Below are 16743 nucleotides of genomic sequence, written 5' to 3' on the forward strand. Positions count from 1 at the left end.
TTGGACTAACGCCCAGACAAACCACCCAACATTCAAGAACCCTTCACACATTCAGAATAAGGGAAAACAATTTGTTCTCAAATAACCCTGGAAGAAAAAAAATCCATTCTGCTTTCCACTCTCCTCAGTGGAACTAAGTCAACCTTTTTTAGGAGAGCAGAGTGGTTTTGACCAGTCGAGCAAATGCAATCTGACCTTTAAACAACTACAGGACGGCAACAGAGCAGACAGACAAACAGATGGGAAAATGTAAATCATGCAAAGTACAAAAAAGTATCTTTTAGATTAAATTCTCTGTGCTGCTGAACTTCTCAGTGTTAACTTGGTTTACTAATTTAACAGGCTTTCAGTTTCTCAGATGTGCTTTACAGAAAGGCATGCACTCTGCACTCACCACAAGAACTGCAGGAATGAAAGCCTCAAGTCTAACGACGTAAAAAAAAACACAGTTTAACGTTAGGTTCTTAACCTGTTTTCTACCAGAAAAACATTAAGCAAGCACGGACAGAACATTTGAGAAGACTTAAATACTCGAAGAGTTATTTACTCAGAGAAGAATTACACTCCAAACATATGTGCAGATGTATTTATTTCGTGTAATGAGTCACAAGCAATATTTTCTACAACATATGCAATGCACATTTATTGAGAAATTCCTTTTTTTGCAATACTGACTTCTACTCCTCCCCAAGGCAAATGGTCTTCAAGTCTTTAGCGCAATAAAAACAATCCACCGTCTTGTACTGCGAGGCCGTGGGAAATCCCTATAACCTCATTTCATTCCACGAATGTTGGGTAATTTCTTGTGCAGCATTTAGGGAGGATTTCTAAACTTTGTTCTAGACAATTTTAACAATGCAAGTAAGCTGTAATGTATCCAGAAAGCTTTATAACAGCAGCAGTGGTGAAGAAAAAAAGAGGATTAGAGAAAAAGCATTTAATAGAGGGTGTTGCTCCTCTTGCCTGAGGACAGACGCACAGATCAAAATGGAAAGGGACGATTCAACAGGTCTTCGAGCATCAATTTTTCCCAGGAGATGGATTAAATAAAAGCAAGGAACGTGTTGAGGTGGGAAGCCATGCTGACTGCTAAAGGTTGACACGCCCAAAACTCTTTCTGAGACTACTTCTTCGTCCAGTTAGTCAGTCAGAATGAGATCGCAGCCCCAAATGTGACAGAAGACTACAGGAAGAAATATGACCAACAACAGCTTCTGACAACAGGAAAGGACAAAGAACTCAGCGTTACAATCCAAACAATGATGGCGTAAATGGTAAATGGCGTATACTTATATAGCGCCTTTCTTCCTACAAGGACAAAGCGCTTTACAGTCACAGACCCATTCACCCAGTCACACACACATTCACACACACAGTCACACACTGGTGGCGGCTCCGCTGCCAAACACAGGCGCCTGCCTACCACCAGAGGCAAGGTGGGGTTCAGTGTCTTGCCCAAGGACACTTCGACTCATGGGCGTGCAAGGCGGGAATCGAACCTGCAACCTTACGATCATGGGACGACCGCCCTACCGCTGCACCACGGCCGCTCCATGATGCACAGAATGTTCATAGCTGATACCCATTATCAACTTTCAAAGAGGTCATTTTGAGATGTTGCTAGAAGCTAGTTTGCACAAAGGCTGCAGACAAAAAAAAAGAACCATAAGTGACAAACTTTAGCTTCATGGATGTACAAAAGATCCCTAAACGCATTTCATGGTTTTATTGGTTATGCTGATCAAATGTGCTGGTATGCTGGATTTGACGAGTCAGCAATTTCTTTTCTTCCATTTGCAGCCTTTGTGTTAGAGGCTAATCAGCATTTGGTTGTAGCTTCAAAAGGCCCACTCCAAAGAAAATTGAGTTTTGGATTTTTTTTTAACATATTCTTGTAGCATTTTTCTGTCGATGGATGGCATGTTTTATTTTTTTTATTCAATCAAAAGCAGAAGAAAAGAATCCTGATTGAGAAAGAGCTTTTGTGACGTAGAAAATATGCAAGGCAGGCCACATGCTCGACGCTCCACTTAGAGAGCTTTCAGCAACGGGGAGGGGAAGGGGGGCGGGGTTCCCACGTGCCAACAGTCCTGCCGCTGAAACTAAATCCTAGAAACTGACAGTTTTTTTTGATTTGGGCTAAACATGCCATTATAACAATAATAATAATAAAAATAATAACAAAATAAAACACTGGGAACACTTAAAAAACTCAAAAAATTATTGGGATTGACTTTACATAATAATAACAATAGGTCCTTATAGTATGTAGGCTATTTTAGCTGAATGCTTGTTTTTCTTTAAAAAAAAACTGTTTAAGAATAAAAATGTAACACTTTAGAAGTTTATGACATCCTACTATTTATATGAACTATGTTTGCCTAGTCTAAGAAATATACACTGTTGGTAAATTTAATAGAAAGCTCTGAACCTTTACATAAACAAACAAAAAGAAACAGATTTCATTTTTTTTCTTCAAATCAAATATAAGAAACTCACTCTCTGCTAGATTTCCTGTGATAAGCATCAAGTATGACAAGATCAAAACTATTCTTTCTCTTCCAAGCCTGCTCATTCAGTTCTTTGGACAGCACGGGATTTCTTGGCGTTGTGCCTACGGACAAACACCAGGAAGGTAAAGGAGGTTTGATATTTCAAAAGCCACTTCTCTTACTGCAAACCGCAGTTTGGAGTGGCGTCTCTTGCAAAACACAAAAACATGCATCACACACACTTCACACACTCATTGCACCAACCAAACCCACCCAATCTCTGTTTATACAACGGAAACTTGACAGTTCAAACCCACATGTTAAGGGATCATCCATGTACCTAAAGGGTGCCTTTTCTTGATTTTTATATTACATGTTTTGCTCATAATTGATAAGCTCTTTCAACAGTAATATCATTGAAGACTTTTTTTTAAGGGTGTGGTCACGGCAGCTTGTAATCCCGCCAGTTTCCATCTGCAAGCACAGACACGAGCACACAGAAAAGACAGGGGACAAAAAAAAAGCATTAACCCTTTTGGGATTAGTCTGGTTCATGTCAAAGAGCTTTCAGATCAGTCTGAAGCGAGTCATACCATGTCAGACACGTCGCTCACGTTCACTCGATACACACGGCCGAGTGCTGTGCTTTGGTGGTTGATTCATTTACAAAAACATTTTTTTTGAATCCCAACTGTAAAAAAATACAAATATTTGAGAAAATCAGTTGACAGTTGCACATATACAAGAACATACGTGCATTACATGTCTAAGACAAGCTGAGACAACAATTCAGAAGAATCTGGCTAATATTATTCTAGAACTAGGTCTACAACTCTGTCAAAAATGCATCTTAATTCAAGATATCCTAGTCTGCGGGGTGTCCCGTCTTCTTTTTTCACTGGTTTTCATGTTTTTTTTTTGGAGAAAATAGCGCTCCTTGCTTTTGTCCTTTATCTCACCCAGCGTTTGAACCTACACTTCATTTAATAGCCTATTTTCCACACCCATAATAGACGGAGCATGCTCAGAGCAAGTTTGCTGGGATTCCAGTGCAATTATTTCTGTATTCCCTGAAGTCTTGAGAGGCGTGGCAGAAGGGAAAGGAAAGTGACTCAGTGAATAACTCCAAACACCAGGTTTCAGCTGGAGCATCCCACTGTTTGTGCTGATCATGGCACTGACTCGTCTATAGCCCATACATCAAACGGATCCTGTTCCTTCCCAAAAGACGTCTTTAAAACTTCATTTCAAACCTGAATTCCAAAGTTACCTTTTTCACAATGCTTTGTAAATTCTTCTCATTCCACATGCTGTACAGCAGCAACGAGGCTTCTTTGCTAGCTATGGGAAACGACCTATGACAGAACAGAGGGGAGTCAGGCAGCGTGCTGCGGCTGGTCACTGCAATCACACGGATGAGTTTATAAACACTCACTCATTCGCGCCCAGGTCCGCCAGCGTATAGATCAGCTCCTTGTTAATGACGTTTTTGGTGAGCCCGTTGTTAGCGTGCACCAGTCTCCGAAATGTGCTGCAAGCTGTTGCTACAGTTTCATCCGAGTCCCCCATTTCCGTCGGCCCGGAGGAGAGAAGGCTGGCGAGGTCAGACAGCACCTGCTTTGCTACAGGTGAGACATGGAGCACAATTCCATTTAAATAATGAAGTCAAACATGTGCATGCCTGAAACAGACGTGGAAAACAGGGCATTTTAAAACAAACTCTAATTTTCCATTTATTAACATCCATTTTTCAAACCTGCATAATTCCCGGTTGTAGAGCCTACCCAGCAACTGAAGGGTGAAGGCGGGGTACACCCTGGACACTTTGAAAACCCACACATGCATGAGGACAACATCCAAGCTCGAACCTGGGTTTTCTCGGCTGTGGGGCAAGGGTGCTAACCACTACACCACAGAGCAGCTCACAGCAATAGCAAATACATGTAAATCCAAGTAACTTGAAATAGAAATAGTGTGTAGCCTCATGACACAAGAAAGCTATGCAAAAAAAACGACAACAAAAGTGAATGAACACAAACAGCGGCGGCTGCACCCACGTCTGTTGTGGTGCTGATAGACACAACTATCAAAGAAGTTCACAAACCTTTGACAGGAAATAGACAAGAGTTGAAATTTAGGAGACTCAACAAAAATGCTTCATAAATTTGCCTCATTTGTGCGTTTCCTTTTTTTTCTACTGCTAGGAAAACAAAGTCAACAAAAGAAAACATTAAGGCTGCTAAAAAAACAATAAGTTAATAAACACATAGTCCAGACTGGGGTTTGATGGCCACCATGAACTAAAAAAAACCTTTAATTTTACTAGTTGACAGATAAGATGGACACCTTCAAGTCGTTGACCAATCAAATGGAACCCTTCCATGTTTGAAGTCCAACTCCAATGTAGATGAAGGTCATTTACAGTAGAATCAAAGTTATGTTGACTTTTATTTAAATGAAACTTGCAGTTAAGTGGAAATAATGCATTTGTTGTTTTTTTGTTCATGTATCACAAGTTGTATCGTCATCGCAGTGTTCATCACCATTATCGCTCAACGCAAGTTTTCCTCAAATCATGCAGCCCTAATGATCATGCATGCTTCTAAAATGACACAAAGAAAACGATTTTTCTAAAAAAAAGAAAAGTGCTTCCACTTGCTTAAGAACTTCAGAATAATCTAATTACAGTCCATTAGTGAGGGTACTGTGGTTGATATCGTTTTTTTTCATTTTGCGCAGCTTCTTACCCATGGGGGTTTGAGAGCTCTTGTTGCGAGACAGGTTGCCCAGCAGGGACAGAGTTGTCTTTTGGAGGGGTTTTTTGGGCGACTTCAACAGAGAAGGCAGGACATGCATAGCCTTTAACTTTTCCAGCAAAACCCCACTCAGAGCAGAGGATCCCTGAAGCAAAAAGATGAGTGGTTCATGTTATAGTAATAGTTCATATATAGACATTTTCTATTTAATTGTGTAGGAATAAAGTCTACTTTTACACTTTGAGTCTTTGCTGCTAATATTAGTAATTTTGAAAGCAAAAGTTTGTTATTGCCTTACCTTTCTGCCGGCAGTGAGATTCTGCAGGGCTCCACAGCTGGCCTCAAGAGTGGCGTCATTTTCAGAGGAGGTTAGCAGAGACAGGTAAGTCTCTACGGCTTTAGGGTGCCACAACCACTGCACCCCTGACACCTCACTGTCTGCTGTTGGAGCTTTTTCCATGTCGTAAATCAACTGCGGAAAAAGAAAAAAAACGTTTAGACTAAAGAACTTCCAACGTTGTGAAGATGTGCCGTGGGCTCGCCCACCTCCTTTTGAGCTTTGCTGCTCCTGGGGCTGAAGCATCCCACTGAGGACTTTTTCTTTGTGTCCTGTTGGGCCTCTGCTGAAAGGTGGTAGTGACTGAAACTCTCCGGGCATTCCTCCTCCAGCTGGAAGGTCAGGTTATGGAGAATGCACGTACAGTTCTCCACTGACTACAAAACAAGAAGTAGCAGCACAAAAAAAAAAAAAAAAAAATTGTTAGTAAATATTAAAAATAAATCAAAAGGGTCTTGTTTAGACTGGACTGGCCAGGTCAAACTTGGGTGGGACTGATGCTCAACACTTATTTTTACAACCTTATTGACCCCACCTGTTGAAAATCTTAAAATGCTTGAGGGGGCTACTTGGTGGCCCCAGACGGGCTTGTGGGAAATCTTCAGGTATGTAACGGAGACTGTATGAATGTGTAGACAGTGGGAACTGAGAGGGCTCACTCTAAACAAACCTCTAATGTATAAATAAAAACAAATATTTTTTAATGTGCTGTTGCATTCACATTTAAATAGGCAATGTGATTTCTATACAAATGTTCATTATTATTGATAACCTTGCATCTTTATATCATTTTCTGGTTAAAGACTTTGTATTTGTGATGCATCAGAGTGAATAGGTCGAGCATCACTTTGAATGAAGCAGAAGCTTCAGATTATGTAAACACAGAATAAAAAGGAAGAAAACTGTATTTGTTTGGGCTTTCCCTGTTGCAACAAAGCTTCTTGTTTTTTTCCCCCCAATAAGTTTATGAAACATTTTTAAAGACCAACAACAATGGCGTTGGTGTTTTTAAGCATGTTCCTGTGGCTTTTTTCTGATGGCAGACATTTAAAAAGAAAATTAAGAATAACATTGCATTTCTGAGTATTTTTGAATTCAAATTGTTGTGAATCAGGAGCAGACGAAAACGTGCCGTTTGAAAAAGGTCGTAGTTGTGACGTCGAAGCCACAGGTTCCCTGCTTCACTCTATTCCTTTTAGTTTTCCATTTTATTGTTGATTTTTTTTTTTGTGGATGATTCAAAAAGGAAGCAAAACAAAAGACAAGTTGCAGTTATGGTCAAATTTAAGAAATAAAAAAAAGTTAAGTTTTATTTGGATAAAAAAAACGAGTAAAACCAACGAGCTTCAAAAATGTCAATAATTCAAGGCCAGAGTATCATTTAAGAAACAATACAACCAGATGAGAAATGAGCAGTTCAAATCTCGGAGCCAATTAGAGGCTGAATGAATCCACAGGCAGAATAGACAGATATATTAAGAAAAGTTAAATATAAAATAAATTTACGGTGACGTTTTTTTAAATACACTTAGTAAAGTCTCTGAATCTAAAAGAATATCACAAAAGCTTTACAATAAAAAGATAACCAGCTATTTTCTATGAAGCAGTGAAGACATTTTTAGCTGTGAGAGTAGAATATATAATAAAAAAGTAAATATTGCAAAAACAAAACAGTACATAACATAAAAAACGTGATGGAACAAAAGTCTACTCTCTAACACTGCGTCTTTAAATATCCTTAAAACATATTTGCTGCTTTCTTATCAAAACAGAGAAAGGAATCATAATGCAGAAGATGACGGGGATATAACAGCTTGTGGTTACTATGACGACGCATTGACCTTCTTACCGGGTCATCAGGGTTTTTCTCTGCCACGCAGGACTGAATGTAAGCCATGAGTGAGTCGATGAGGCCAGGACAGTCTCTCATAGACTTCCTCTCCTTTTCCTCACCACAGCTCAGGTTCCTTCACACACAACAGAATAACATCGTTTGCTCAATTTGCGACAAACTAGAGTTAACTAAACAATGTAGTGCTTCAAGACAAAAAAAGTCCATGACTTTTATTTAGTCTTGGTGTCTGAACAAGAGCAGCAGGTTTATACCGAAGACAGCCTGTTGCACAGTTGAAGACGCCCGGGTCCACGTGGGTGATGGTGTCTGACAGCACGGTGAACGGTCTGACCACATGTTCAGTCAGGACAGGCATGGCCGTGCTTGTGAGCTCCTTCTTCAATTCCTCAGCAGATGACAGGTTCCACAGCAGGCCTGTTCATGACACCCAGGAGAACTTCAGAACCACGACTACAGGTCTGACTCAACTTCTGCTTTGATGGCATTCCCGGTGCAAACCAAAAAGTATGGGAATCTTCAAGTAAACACTTCACTTTCCTTAATCTTAAAAGTTTTCTAGAGGATACGCTTTATAGATTCAGATGATTCTAAATCCTACCAGTGATTTGTTTCTGGGTCTCAGTAGAATCCGTCTCCTTCAGTAGCTGCAAGGCCTTTGCTATACCGCTACAGTGCTGGACCTCCAGCTTATTCTGCTTATGGTTGAACACAAGGTTTCTCAGCGCCCCGGCTGCCGCCTGGCTCACATCGGGGTTGGGGCTTCGCAGGAGGGTCACCAGAGGTGGAATGCCCCCCAGCTGTAATACCTGTAAAACAAATGACACTGATATGACTGAAGTGTTGGGTGTGGAACGGCAGAGACAGAAGTCAACAAAGCTAATATTTAATACCTTAATTAATTAAGTCTAAAAAATGCATTTCAATCCACTGACAAGACGTTTCTTGACACTTCCCCCCCACCTCAATCAGCAAAAGCAACAGTCAAGCAGGATGATAAATGAGCTCTGTCTTTGCTTCAGGGCAAGCTACTCTCAGGTCTTCCAAGAGTACCTCCCTTTGCATCCATTATGAAACTAAATCCACATGCAAATTGCACTTGTTGACAGACAGTTTAGCACATTGCAGCTGAATGCTTATTTTGGGGTCCAACCTCCGTCTTGGCCTTGTGCTCTTTGAAGGTGGTGTGTTGGATGAAGCTGGCTCCACGGTGCTGGCAACTCTCCTCTTTGTAGGCCAGGAAGGCCACAGCCTGCTTCAGGGTCATATCTGACGTGCTCATGGTGGGGTGCACGCTAAAACAGAAACAGTTGAAAGATGTTCTAAATTCAAATTTGGATTTGCTTCAAAGCTAGATTTGTCATGAACTGGAAAAATGAAAAAAAAAAAAGAAAAACCTGATCAGAAGTAAGGAACTCACACTGATCTCTGCTCTGTTTTGGATGTTTTCAGAGTACCGAGCTTGCCTTCTTGTTGAGAGTGAAAGGAGGGTGACCGGAGGGTGTTAGCCACAGACACATCATTAACCATAAAGGAGGTGGTGTTTCGATTTATTTGAACCTGAGAGGTGGTTTGGCCTTGAGGCATCTGTCCCTTAACTCTCTGGAAAGAATAACAGTTTACCGTGTGAATTTTGTCACTGTGGAATACCTTCATCCTTTCAACAAGAAGAAAAAGAAAAACACTAAATGTGTAAAACAGAAATGGATCACCATGCTCTGTGCAGACGGTACAGACCCAGGTCCAGTCAGGACAGGGTCACTGCGACTGTGTTTCAGCCCGTTGGATTTCTGGGATTTGGTGCGACTGTTGACTTGCTGATCCCACACGCCTGAAGAAGAGATATATCGTCCTCCTTTTGCAGATAAAGTACGACTCCGTTGGGAATTTACCTAAGGAGGAAAACTTTGTCATATCACATTATTTATTTCAACTGCAATTGGACACAAAACCAAGGATTACAGACCTTCTTACACAAAGAGCAGCACCCAAACTTCAGATCAATTTCTGGTTAGAGAGGATTAGTCTTTGTTTTTTTTTAAAGTCATTCTATTGCTCCTCCTCAAAATAGAGACAGAACACAAGTCCAGACTAAACATGAGTGCTGGGTGAAGGTTAAAACTCTGGAGTGTTTTTCAAAACAGGATTGTTCTCACGTAAACAAAGACACTGTTAGAATGACTGTTTACAGAGCTAAACTCGCATGGAAGTTTCTCACGTGCAACGCTTTCCCTTTTTTTTTTAATTAGTCCAGTGCTTTTAACTTTCCTTTTCAGAAATGTTTGCATTTCTTTTAGAATATTTGTAGGTTGAAATGTTTTAAATGGTATTTTTCTAAAAAAGCTTCATAAATTGTCACTGCCCGTGGGAAGAGTTTAGATTTATAAACTGCTCAGTCATTTAAGACTTCTCGAATCAGCTCTACTCACATTTACTGTATTCAATTACTACTATAGTTTAATAAAAGTATTTATTCTATTATTTATTTTTTTCAATGAAGATTTATATTTTCAAATCGTGTCTAATTGACTTGAGGTGTAAACTGTTGTCAATCTGCTGCATTTTTGTGTCGTCTCCCTAAAAATACACTTTTCTGATCGTGAGCATTTTGTACTCCACAACAGCAGTATAATAAAAAAGAAAGTTTTTTTTTTTTTTACCACTTTGTTTTGCACAGAAGCATTTTGCTGTTCCCCACCCTAAAACTTGGCCTGCCCAAGCAAAAAGAACCTGAATGTGCACCTTTTGGACTGAGCCCACATTCACAGTTTTGCAATCAAACGTTATTCTCTTCTGCAAATCCCTTCTCTTATTTCAGGGTGTGCGTGCTCTCAGGAAAAAAGTCAGATTTTCACAGATTAATCCTTCAGTTTCTTTGATGCAAGTTCATGTCTTCCCCTTTTCTAGAAGGTTTGTGGATGATTAAATGAACAAGGTAATGTGCACAATTTAGTTTTACGTTTTTTTATTGACAATGTTCACAACAAGCAAGTCTAGCTGTCTGAGGTGAATACAATAATGCAGAAAAAAAGCAAAGCCTGATGAGTTCTGCTTTTAATTCAGTAAACACTTCTCTTATTGTTAGGATGTTTTTTGTGTAACTGGTGATTGTAATGAGTTAAACCAGATTTATTTATACAAAAAAAAAGTTAACAGATTATATCAGCCTCATTATTTCAGACTATACATATTTGTGTGTATGTGCAACATAAGCCTCACTTTCTAACTAGAACAGTTTGACGTTCACAGCCTCCGTGGGAGGTGGATACTCCTAAAAACCAAAAGAATATGTTAAGTAAAAGCCTCCAAGTCACTGAGACTCTACACCAGCTCCAGGAAAGAATGCTGGGTTCACTGATAGTAAAGGTGTGGTACACAGACAGACAACTCTTTGTTAAACTATTCTTGCTGTTAAGTGTCTAGGGGTGTAGCCAAACGTAACTGGAGAAGTGTGGCAGAGATCTGTCAACAGCACACTTTTAAAAGCCCTATTTATTTTGCATTTATTTTTTTGCTGTTGCAACGCAGCATGTGCTTTTTAGTTGACTAAAGCCAAAATAAACCAGCAGAAAGAGGCCTGACGAGCCAAAGCAAAACTACACAGTCCACTTCCAGACTGATGACGGCTTAAAGAAAGAATCCAAGAACAGTAAAAGTTTCTTTTATAAAAGCAAATAGTTTCTATGAATCTTGAAAAACTCAAAACATTCAAACTACATTTTTAAATGGCTTAATGCAATGATAGTAAAAAACAGGCTTCAATGCTCTTTATGAACTGGTTTATGGTCAAAAACACTTTATTGCTTTTAAAATGAATGTTTCGAGTAGAATGTATTCACCATCTATGCAGTCATTAAAAAGCAGCTTTTTACAGGTTCAGGAGACTATAAAAACTAAAGCGAGTAGCAGTGTAGAACAAGGTAACGTGACGCCGCTTAATTATTTTTGTGTACTGGTATTTATCGTATCTTTGTGGGTGTTTTCAGATTGGACACATGTGGCTCGCTTAAGGTAAACCAGAGTTCATTTCAGGCAATAATGTGGAACAAATTTTCAGTGTAAATACACCCAAGCGGACCCTGGACCGGAACCAGGGATCGCTCTCTGACCCACTTTGGAGGTGGTCTCGGTTCATTTCCAATTGGACCGAGCTTTGGTTCGCTCTGAGATTCCTCAGTCTGAATATAATCCGTTCCTGGAGCGGAGCAACTGAACCAAAACGACCACTGTAGCCGACGTAAACAGAGTAGGAATGAAGCAACAAATGAGCCGCGCACAAATAAATATAAAGCAAAGATTGTTGTGTTATTTTACAGAAAAAGGGTTCAACTGTTTATTTTGTTAGAACACTTATTTTAACACAACTGGAAACGCTTCTTACATGCTTTTCTGTGTCTTGTTGCACGGCGCTGCTGTGATGTCACCCTAAAAGCTACCTTGTAGTTTCCTCATGAGAATTCTCTTAAAAACAACGCCATAACACCACAACAATGAGACACATATTGAAACGTGGCCGGATGAATTCAGGCTGATTAAAACTATTTTTTTTAATGGGATAGACATTGCTTCACACCGTTTTCCCGACAATCTATATGTCATAAACACTTCTTATCATTTCTTCTTAGCTGTCTTCTTGCCAGTAACCGCCCTGCAGCATCACTCAACCAGAGCATGAAAGCGAGTAACAAGTGTTGAGCCTGACGTCGATACAGACTAGGGCTGCACGATATGAGGAAAACCTGCGATATGCGATATTAGTGATCAATATTGCGATAACGATAAATTTGCGGTAAATAAACAAATAGAAAAATAAACAAAAACATCATTCCCATTTCATTGCAACAGTTTAAAAATTATACTCCAAATGACCCTCATCGACATGGGGGACAAACATCTAACATAATAGGCCTCCATCTGATTGGTCAACAATGGGAAGGCGTCTATCTGATTGGTCAGAGCATAAAGGGATTTATTTGATTCGTTAAATGCTTCAAACTGCTAGAAGATTGTTTTAACACATTTTGGGTTTGCGATTTATTGCGATATTCGCCATCTTTTGCGATATGCATATTGCAGAGCTGGATATTGCGATAACGATAAATTTGCGGTATATTGTGCAGGCCTAATACAGACGTTCAAAATTTGTGAGCAAAATAAAAAGTTTGAATGAACTAAAAGTGTAAGACGTTCATCCTTTCTGTCTCTAGTTGCTTTGCTCAGTCCTCTGAATTCCTGACCAATGACTGAAGGGATCTTTAGACCCGTGGTTTTGTTTACAACCTTTGGTCTGTAACAGAATGGTCCACTTCATGCCAGTCTGAATACAGACCAAAAGCAAGGTTTGGGACTCTAACCGGAAGAAAGGATTTTTCCAGTCTGAATACACACTTAGCTTAAAGGCCTCTGGAGGGCTTTCATTTTATATCACATCATCATACTATTTTTTTTTTTTCAACGTGTGATGAAGATACTTTCCGTGTCAAAAACAGAACATCATCATACTCCCAACAAATGCCTCAGCTCTCTGTCAGGAGATCATGTCAGGACAACCTTGAGTAAGAACACACACTCATGAAACCACACTGCAGAGGTCAACAGAGTTCAGCTGTGGCATCTGTATTCATCCAGTTTTTCAAATGAGTGGAGTTAAAACGTGTTGTCTGCAAACATGTTTGAGTAACCTTTAAATGTACTTTAAAAAAGCCCAAACATAACCATACCACCAGTATATTCACTAGTCCTTCTGGCCTTGTTTTTGTGTCATAGAAGTCTGGATTCAACACTCATTTGACTTGGGTGTGTTTATGTTGGGAAACATGTAAAAGATCCCGAGGGAGCAGGACTGCTTGCTTTGTGCAGCTTTGAGGAGGAATCTATGCAGGTACTGCTTAAAGGTCAGTGTGTCAAAACAAATGTGACAAGCGGATTTCAAAACAAAAGAATTTCCCCTCCGTTCCACCAGCATTCCAAAGGAATCAACCCATCATAACTCTGTATTCCAAGAGTTTGTTCATGGAAATAAGACTGAAGGAAAACATTGGTAGACTAGACTATTGGCAGCTTAAAAAAAGCAACAAGTGTAACTGAATTACAGTCCATCCCTAAATATGTTTAGTTCATATTTTCTAAGAATGTTTTACTTTAAAATGTTACATATATTTTTAATTACATTTTTATGAACATTACTTAATTATTTGTAGGGTCCTTGTTGCACTTTTCCTTCATTTTTTTTATTGTTAAAAATAATTATCATTCTTTATCTTTATCATTCATTTTTTATAAGGCTTTCTTATAAACTTTAAGTCCAATATTATGGCATCGTCATAACAGCACAGCCTTTATCTTTTCCTTTTTAAATCAGTCTCTACATTTGTGATACAAAATATGCTTGTTTGTTTTCCACTTTTTGAAAATAAAAAAAGAAGTATAGACAAAAAATCTTTTCTGTACATGGCAACATTTGCTATATAGTAGTTCTAACCAACATCGTGTGAGAAAGCAGGCACTTCCTTAATTACATCATGCATATCCGCTAAACGGGAGCGCTCTCTATTTTTTAGTGTTTTATTCAATCAGAATTCGAGTTTTTGAAGATATGGTATCATACTTTAAGCTTGATTAATGCTGTAAAAAAAGAAAGAAAAAAACTTTTGTTGAGTCCCCCCCCCCCCCCCCCCCCCCATCTTAATCTACAAAATCCTAATAAGTGTTCAAATAGGAAGTGCAAATGCTGCATGCATCAATGACAGTATAATCCATTCCATTTCCAGTCATGTTTGATGTTCATTTGTATAGCTTGCTGGAGCTTATCCCGGATGCCTTTGAGCAAAGGCTAAGGCGTTTCCTTGCCAGTCCATCAAAAGGGCCACATATGCAGACGTGCAACTACAGACTACTCCTGAAAAGAATCTGACACCCTTTCGGATGCATTTCATGCCGTGTACATGAGAAATCAATGTGAACTCCTCAGAGAAAAGACCAGAACCTCTTTCACCACCAGAGTAACAACCACAACAATGTAGTATGCTGACCTTTACTGTGACCCACATTTTCTTCACCTGATATCTTGAAACTGCCCCACACAACCCCACTGTCCAAGCACACATGCTCCTGCAGCCTTAACTCTCCCACGCCCAACCAAACTGCAAATTACATCTTATTTTCTAACCAACTAAAAGACCAGAAACTGAGAAAAGCTGTTGTGGATTTTGATGATAACAAACAGCAAATTACCCCTCTGCTGAAGCCGGCAGACTTGCTGAAGTTGGTGTGACTGAAGGTGCCGTTTACTTTGGTTGGAGAAAACTTGAAGGATCCAAAGTCGCTTGAAGTTGTGGAGGTCTGCAGAGTCATGCCTGTTGAAAAAAAGAAGAAAAAAAAGGAAATAAAAGATGCGCTTAATGCAAAACCAATAGTAGGATTGGTGTGTAAATTATGTTTGATTTTTGCTTATATGCGTTTTGTGCAAACCTGAGGAAATACAATTGAAAGGTCAGACATGTTTACGCATCTGCTCAACAGGAGTGGCCGTTTCAACAAAGAGACGGGTGTAATTTGGTGTGTAACCATATCTATCAATATGGTGGCCCTATCAATCAAATTTCAGCTGCTTTTGTTTGCATTGTTGGATGACTCGATATTCTCCTTCCTACAATCAGCTTAATTTAACAGCTGGACCTCAACTCTACTGTTTGCATCAAAATGACTGGAATGCAAGAAACAAAATCCTCCAAGAGATCGAACAACTATCTGCTCAAATCAAAATGTCACGCTAAAAAACAATTTTGTCTTAACTGGTAACTAGCCAACCAGCTTTCCCCCCTATGCTCTAAGGAACTGAGCAATAAACTACAATTTAAGCTGTCAGTGGAAGTTAAACCATAGAACTCCACTGGTTCTTCCACAAATTCAGTACTAGATACTTAAATCCGGTATTAACCTAATTTTGATTACAATATTTCATGCGAGAAACCATGTAATCCATCGAATGCGCTGCTGTAATGCAACAGAAACCAAATGCATGGGAACCGTTTTCCTTCTAAAGGAATTCCTGCTTTCGGATAAATGCAAATAACTTTAGTTCTGTGGACACATTCAACTTATAAGTTGGCATAAACATATTTTTCTTTCACCAATGACTTAAAACAATAATTTAAAATAAAATAAAAACTCAAAAACCTTTTAACCTCGGAGAATAACTTTAAAAAAAAAAAAACTTAAGACAACATCAGTGCAGGAAACTTGTAAGAAATTTCCACCGATGTAAATAAATGACATAATAATGATCCCCATTTCATGACAACATATGGCCAAAAGAAGAAGAATTTTGCTGATATCTGTGCTGAAATATTAAAAATTTGGTGTTAATCCTGTTAATATTATTTTCAGCAAGGTATTTGGCAAAGTTTTAGATGCTAAAGTCATTTTATAAAAAGTAAGAATATGGTGTTTTAATTGCTGCTTCTCAATTCAATGTGGGGGAAAAAGCTACAGGTGAGAAAAATAAATATTTATATATTATTTCATGCACTATAGTAATTAAATCGAGTATTTTTAGCTAATAAAGTTAAATTATTAGCCTACATTGTTCGAGTTTGCGCTTAAGTGAAAGTTTCTGAGCTTTGGCATGTGCACTCTAACTGAAAACACATTTTTGGTTTGACAGCAGTGTTTCACAACGACTAAATATCACGGCATGTTAGTTAGGTTCATGTTGCAAACGCGAAACTTTGAAGACTGTCATCTGTTAATCAGGAGTTCAGATCTAGCAAATCATGCTATTATATTACCATCCTCCCCCAGAATAGACTAAGATTTAGAACACGGGTAAAAGGGAAAACAAAACAGGTTATTGTTTAATTGAGTGAAAGCACATCATAAAAACGTAAATAAACCAAGCGGGCATTTCTGAAACGTTCTGTGACGCAGTTTTCAACTCAAGCGAATCAAGACAAAGCTCTAAATGTGAAGATTGTCATTCGGACATCAGACAGACAGGACGGACGGACTGACTGAGCGGTTTTCCTACTTGATGGAGGTGGACTGATGATTTTCTTGCTCTGTTTGAATTTGCTCCTCTTGATGGTGTTGACCTGGGTGAGCACGCGCTGCTGCCCCGTGCTCAGGCCGTTGTCGGACGGCAGCGCGAGCGAGGTGTCCTCCCCGACGTCGTTGACCATCGCCGAGCGTAGCGGCTCCGGACTCATCATCTTCCCGGCGCTTTTCCCTGTCCGCCAACACAAAACTCTACCAGTGAGCCAGGAGTCGGAGAAACTAAGCACTCGTAGCTGAAACGGGCGCGGCCAG

General features: G+C 39.4%; 1 protein-coding gene across 1 annotated transcript; it reads right to left on the bottom strand.

Annotated features, from left to right (window-relative positions):
• Window positions 1–1900: 1900 nt before the first annotated feature.
• On the bottom strand, window positions 1901–16743 carry pkp1 (plakophilin 1). Its single transcript, XM_011477148.3, has 15 exons — window positions 16466–16743; window positions 14671–14792; window positions 9150–9329; window positions 8858–9039; window positions 8591–8732; window positions 8039–8246; window positions 7692–7854; window positions 7435–7552; window positions 5795–5962; window positions 5547–5720; window positions 5240–5393; window positions 3928–4114; window positions 3763–3847; window positions 3086–3183; window positions 1901–2966 (listed from the first exon to the last, which is right to left on the bottom strand). The coding sequence occupies exons 1-14, from the start codon at window positions 16644–16646 to the stop codon at window positions 3109–3111; spliced, it is 2139 nt and encodes a 712-aa protein (XP_011475450.1). The 5' UTR covers window positions 16647–16743; the 3' UTR covers window positions 1901–2966; window positions 3086–3108.

Source organism: Oryzias latipes, chromosome 7, assembly GCF_002234675.1.
Source record: "Oryzias latipes chromosome 7, ASM223467v1".
NCBI classification, from domain to species: domain Eukaryota; kingdom Metazoa; phylum Chordata; class Actinopteri; order Beloniformes; family Adrianichthyidae; genus Oryzias; species Oryzias latipes.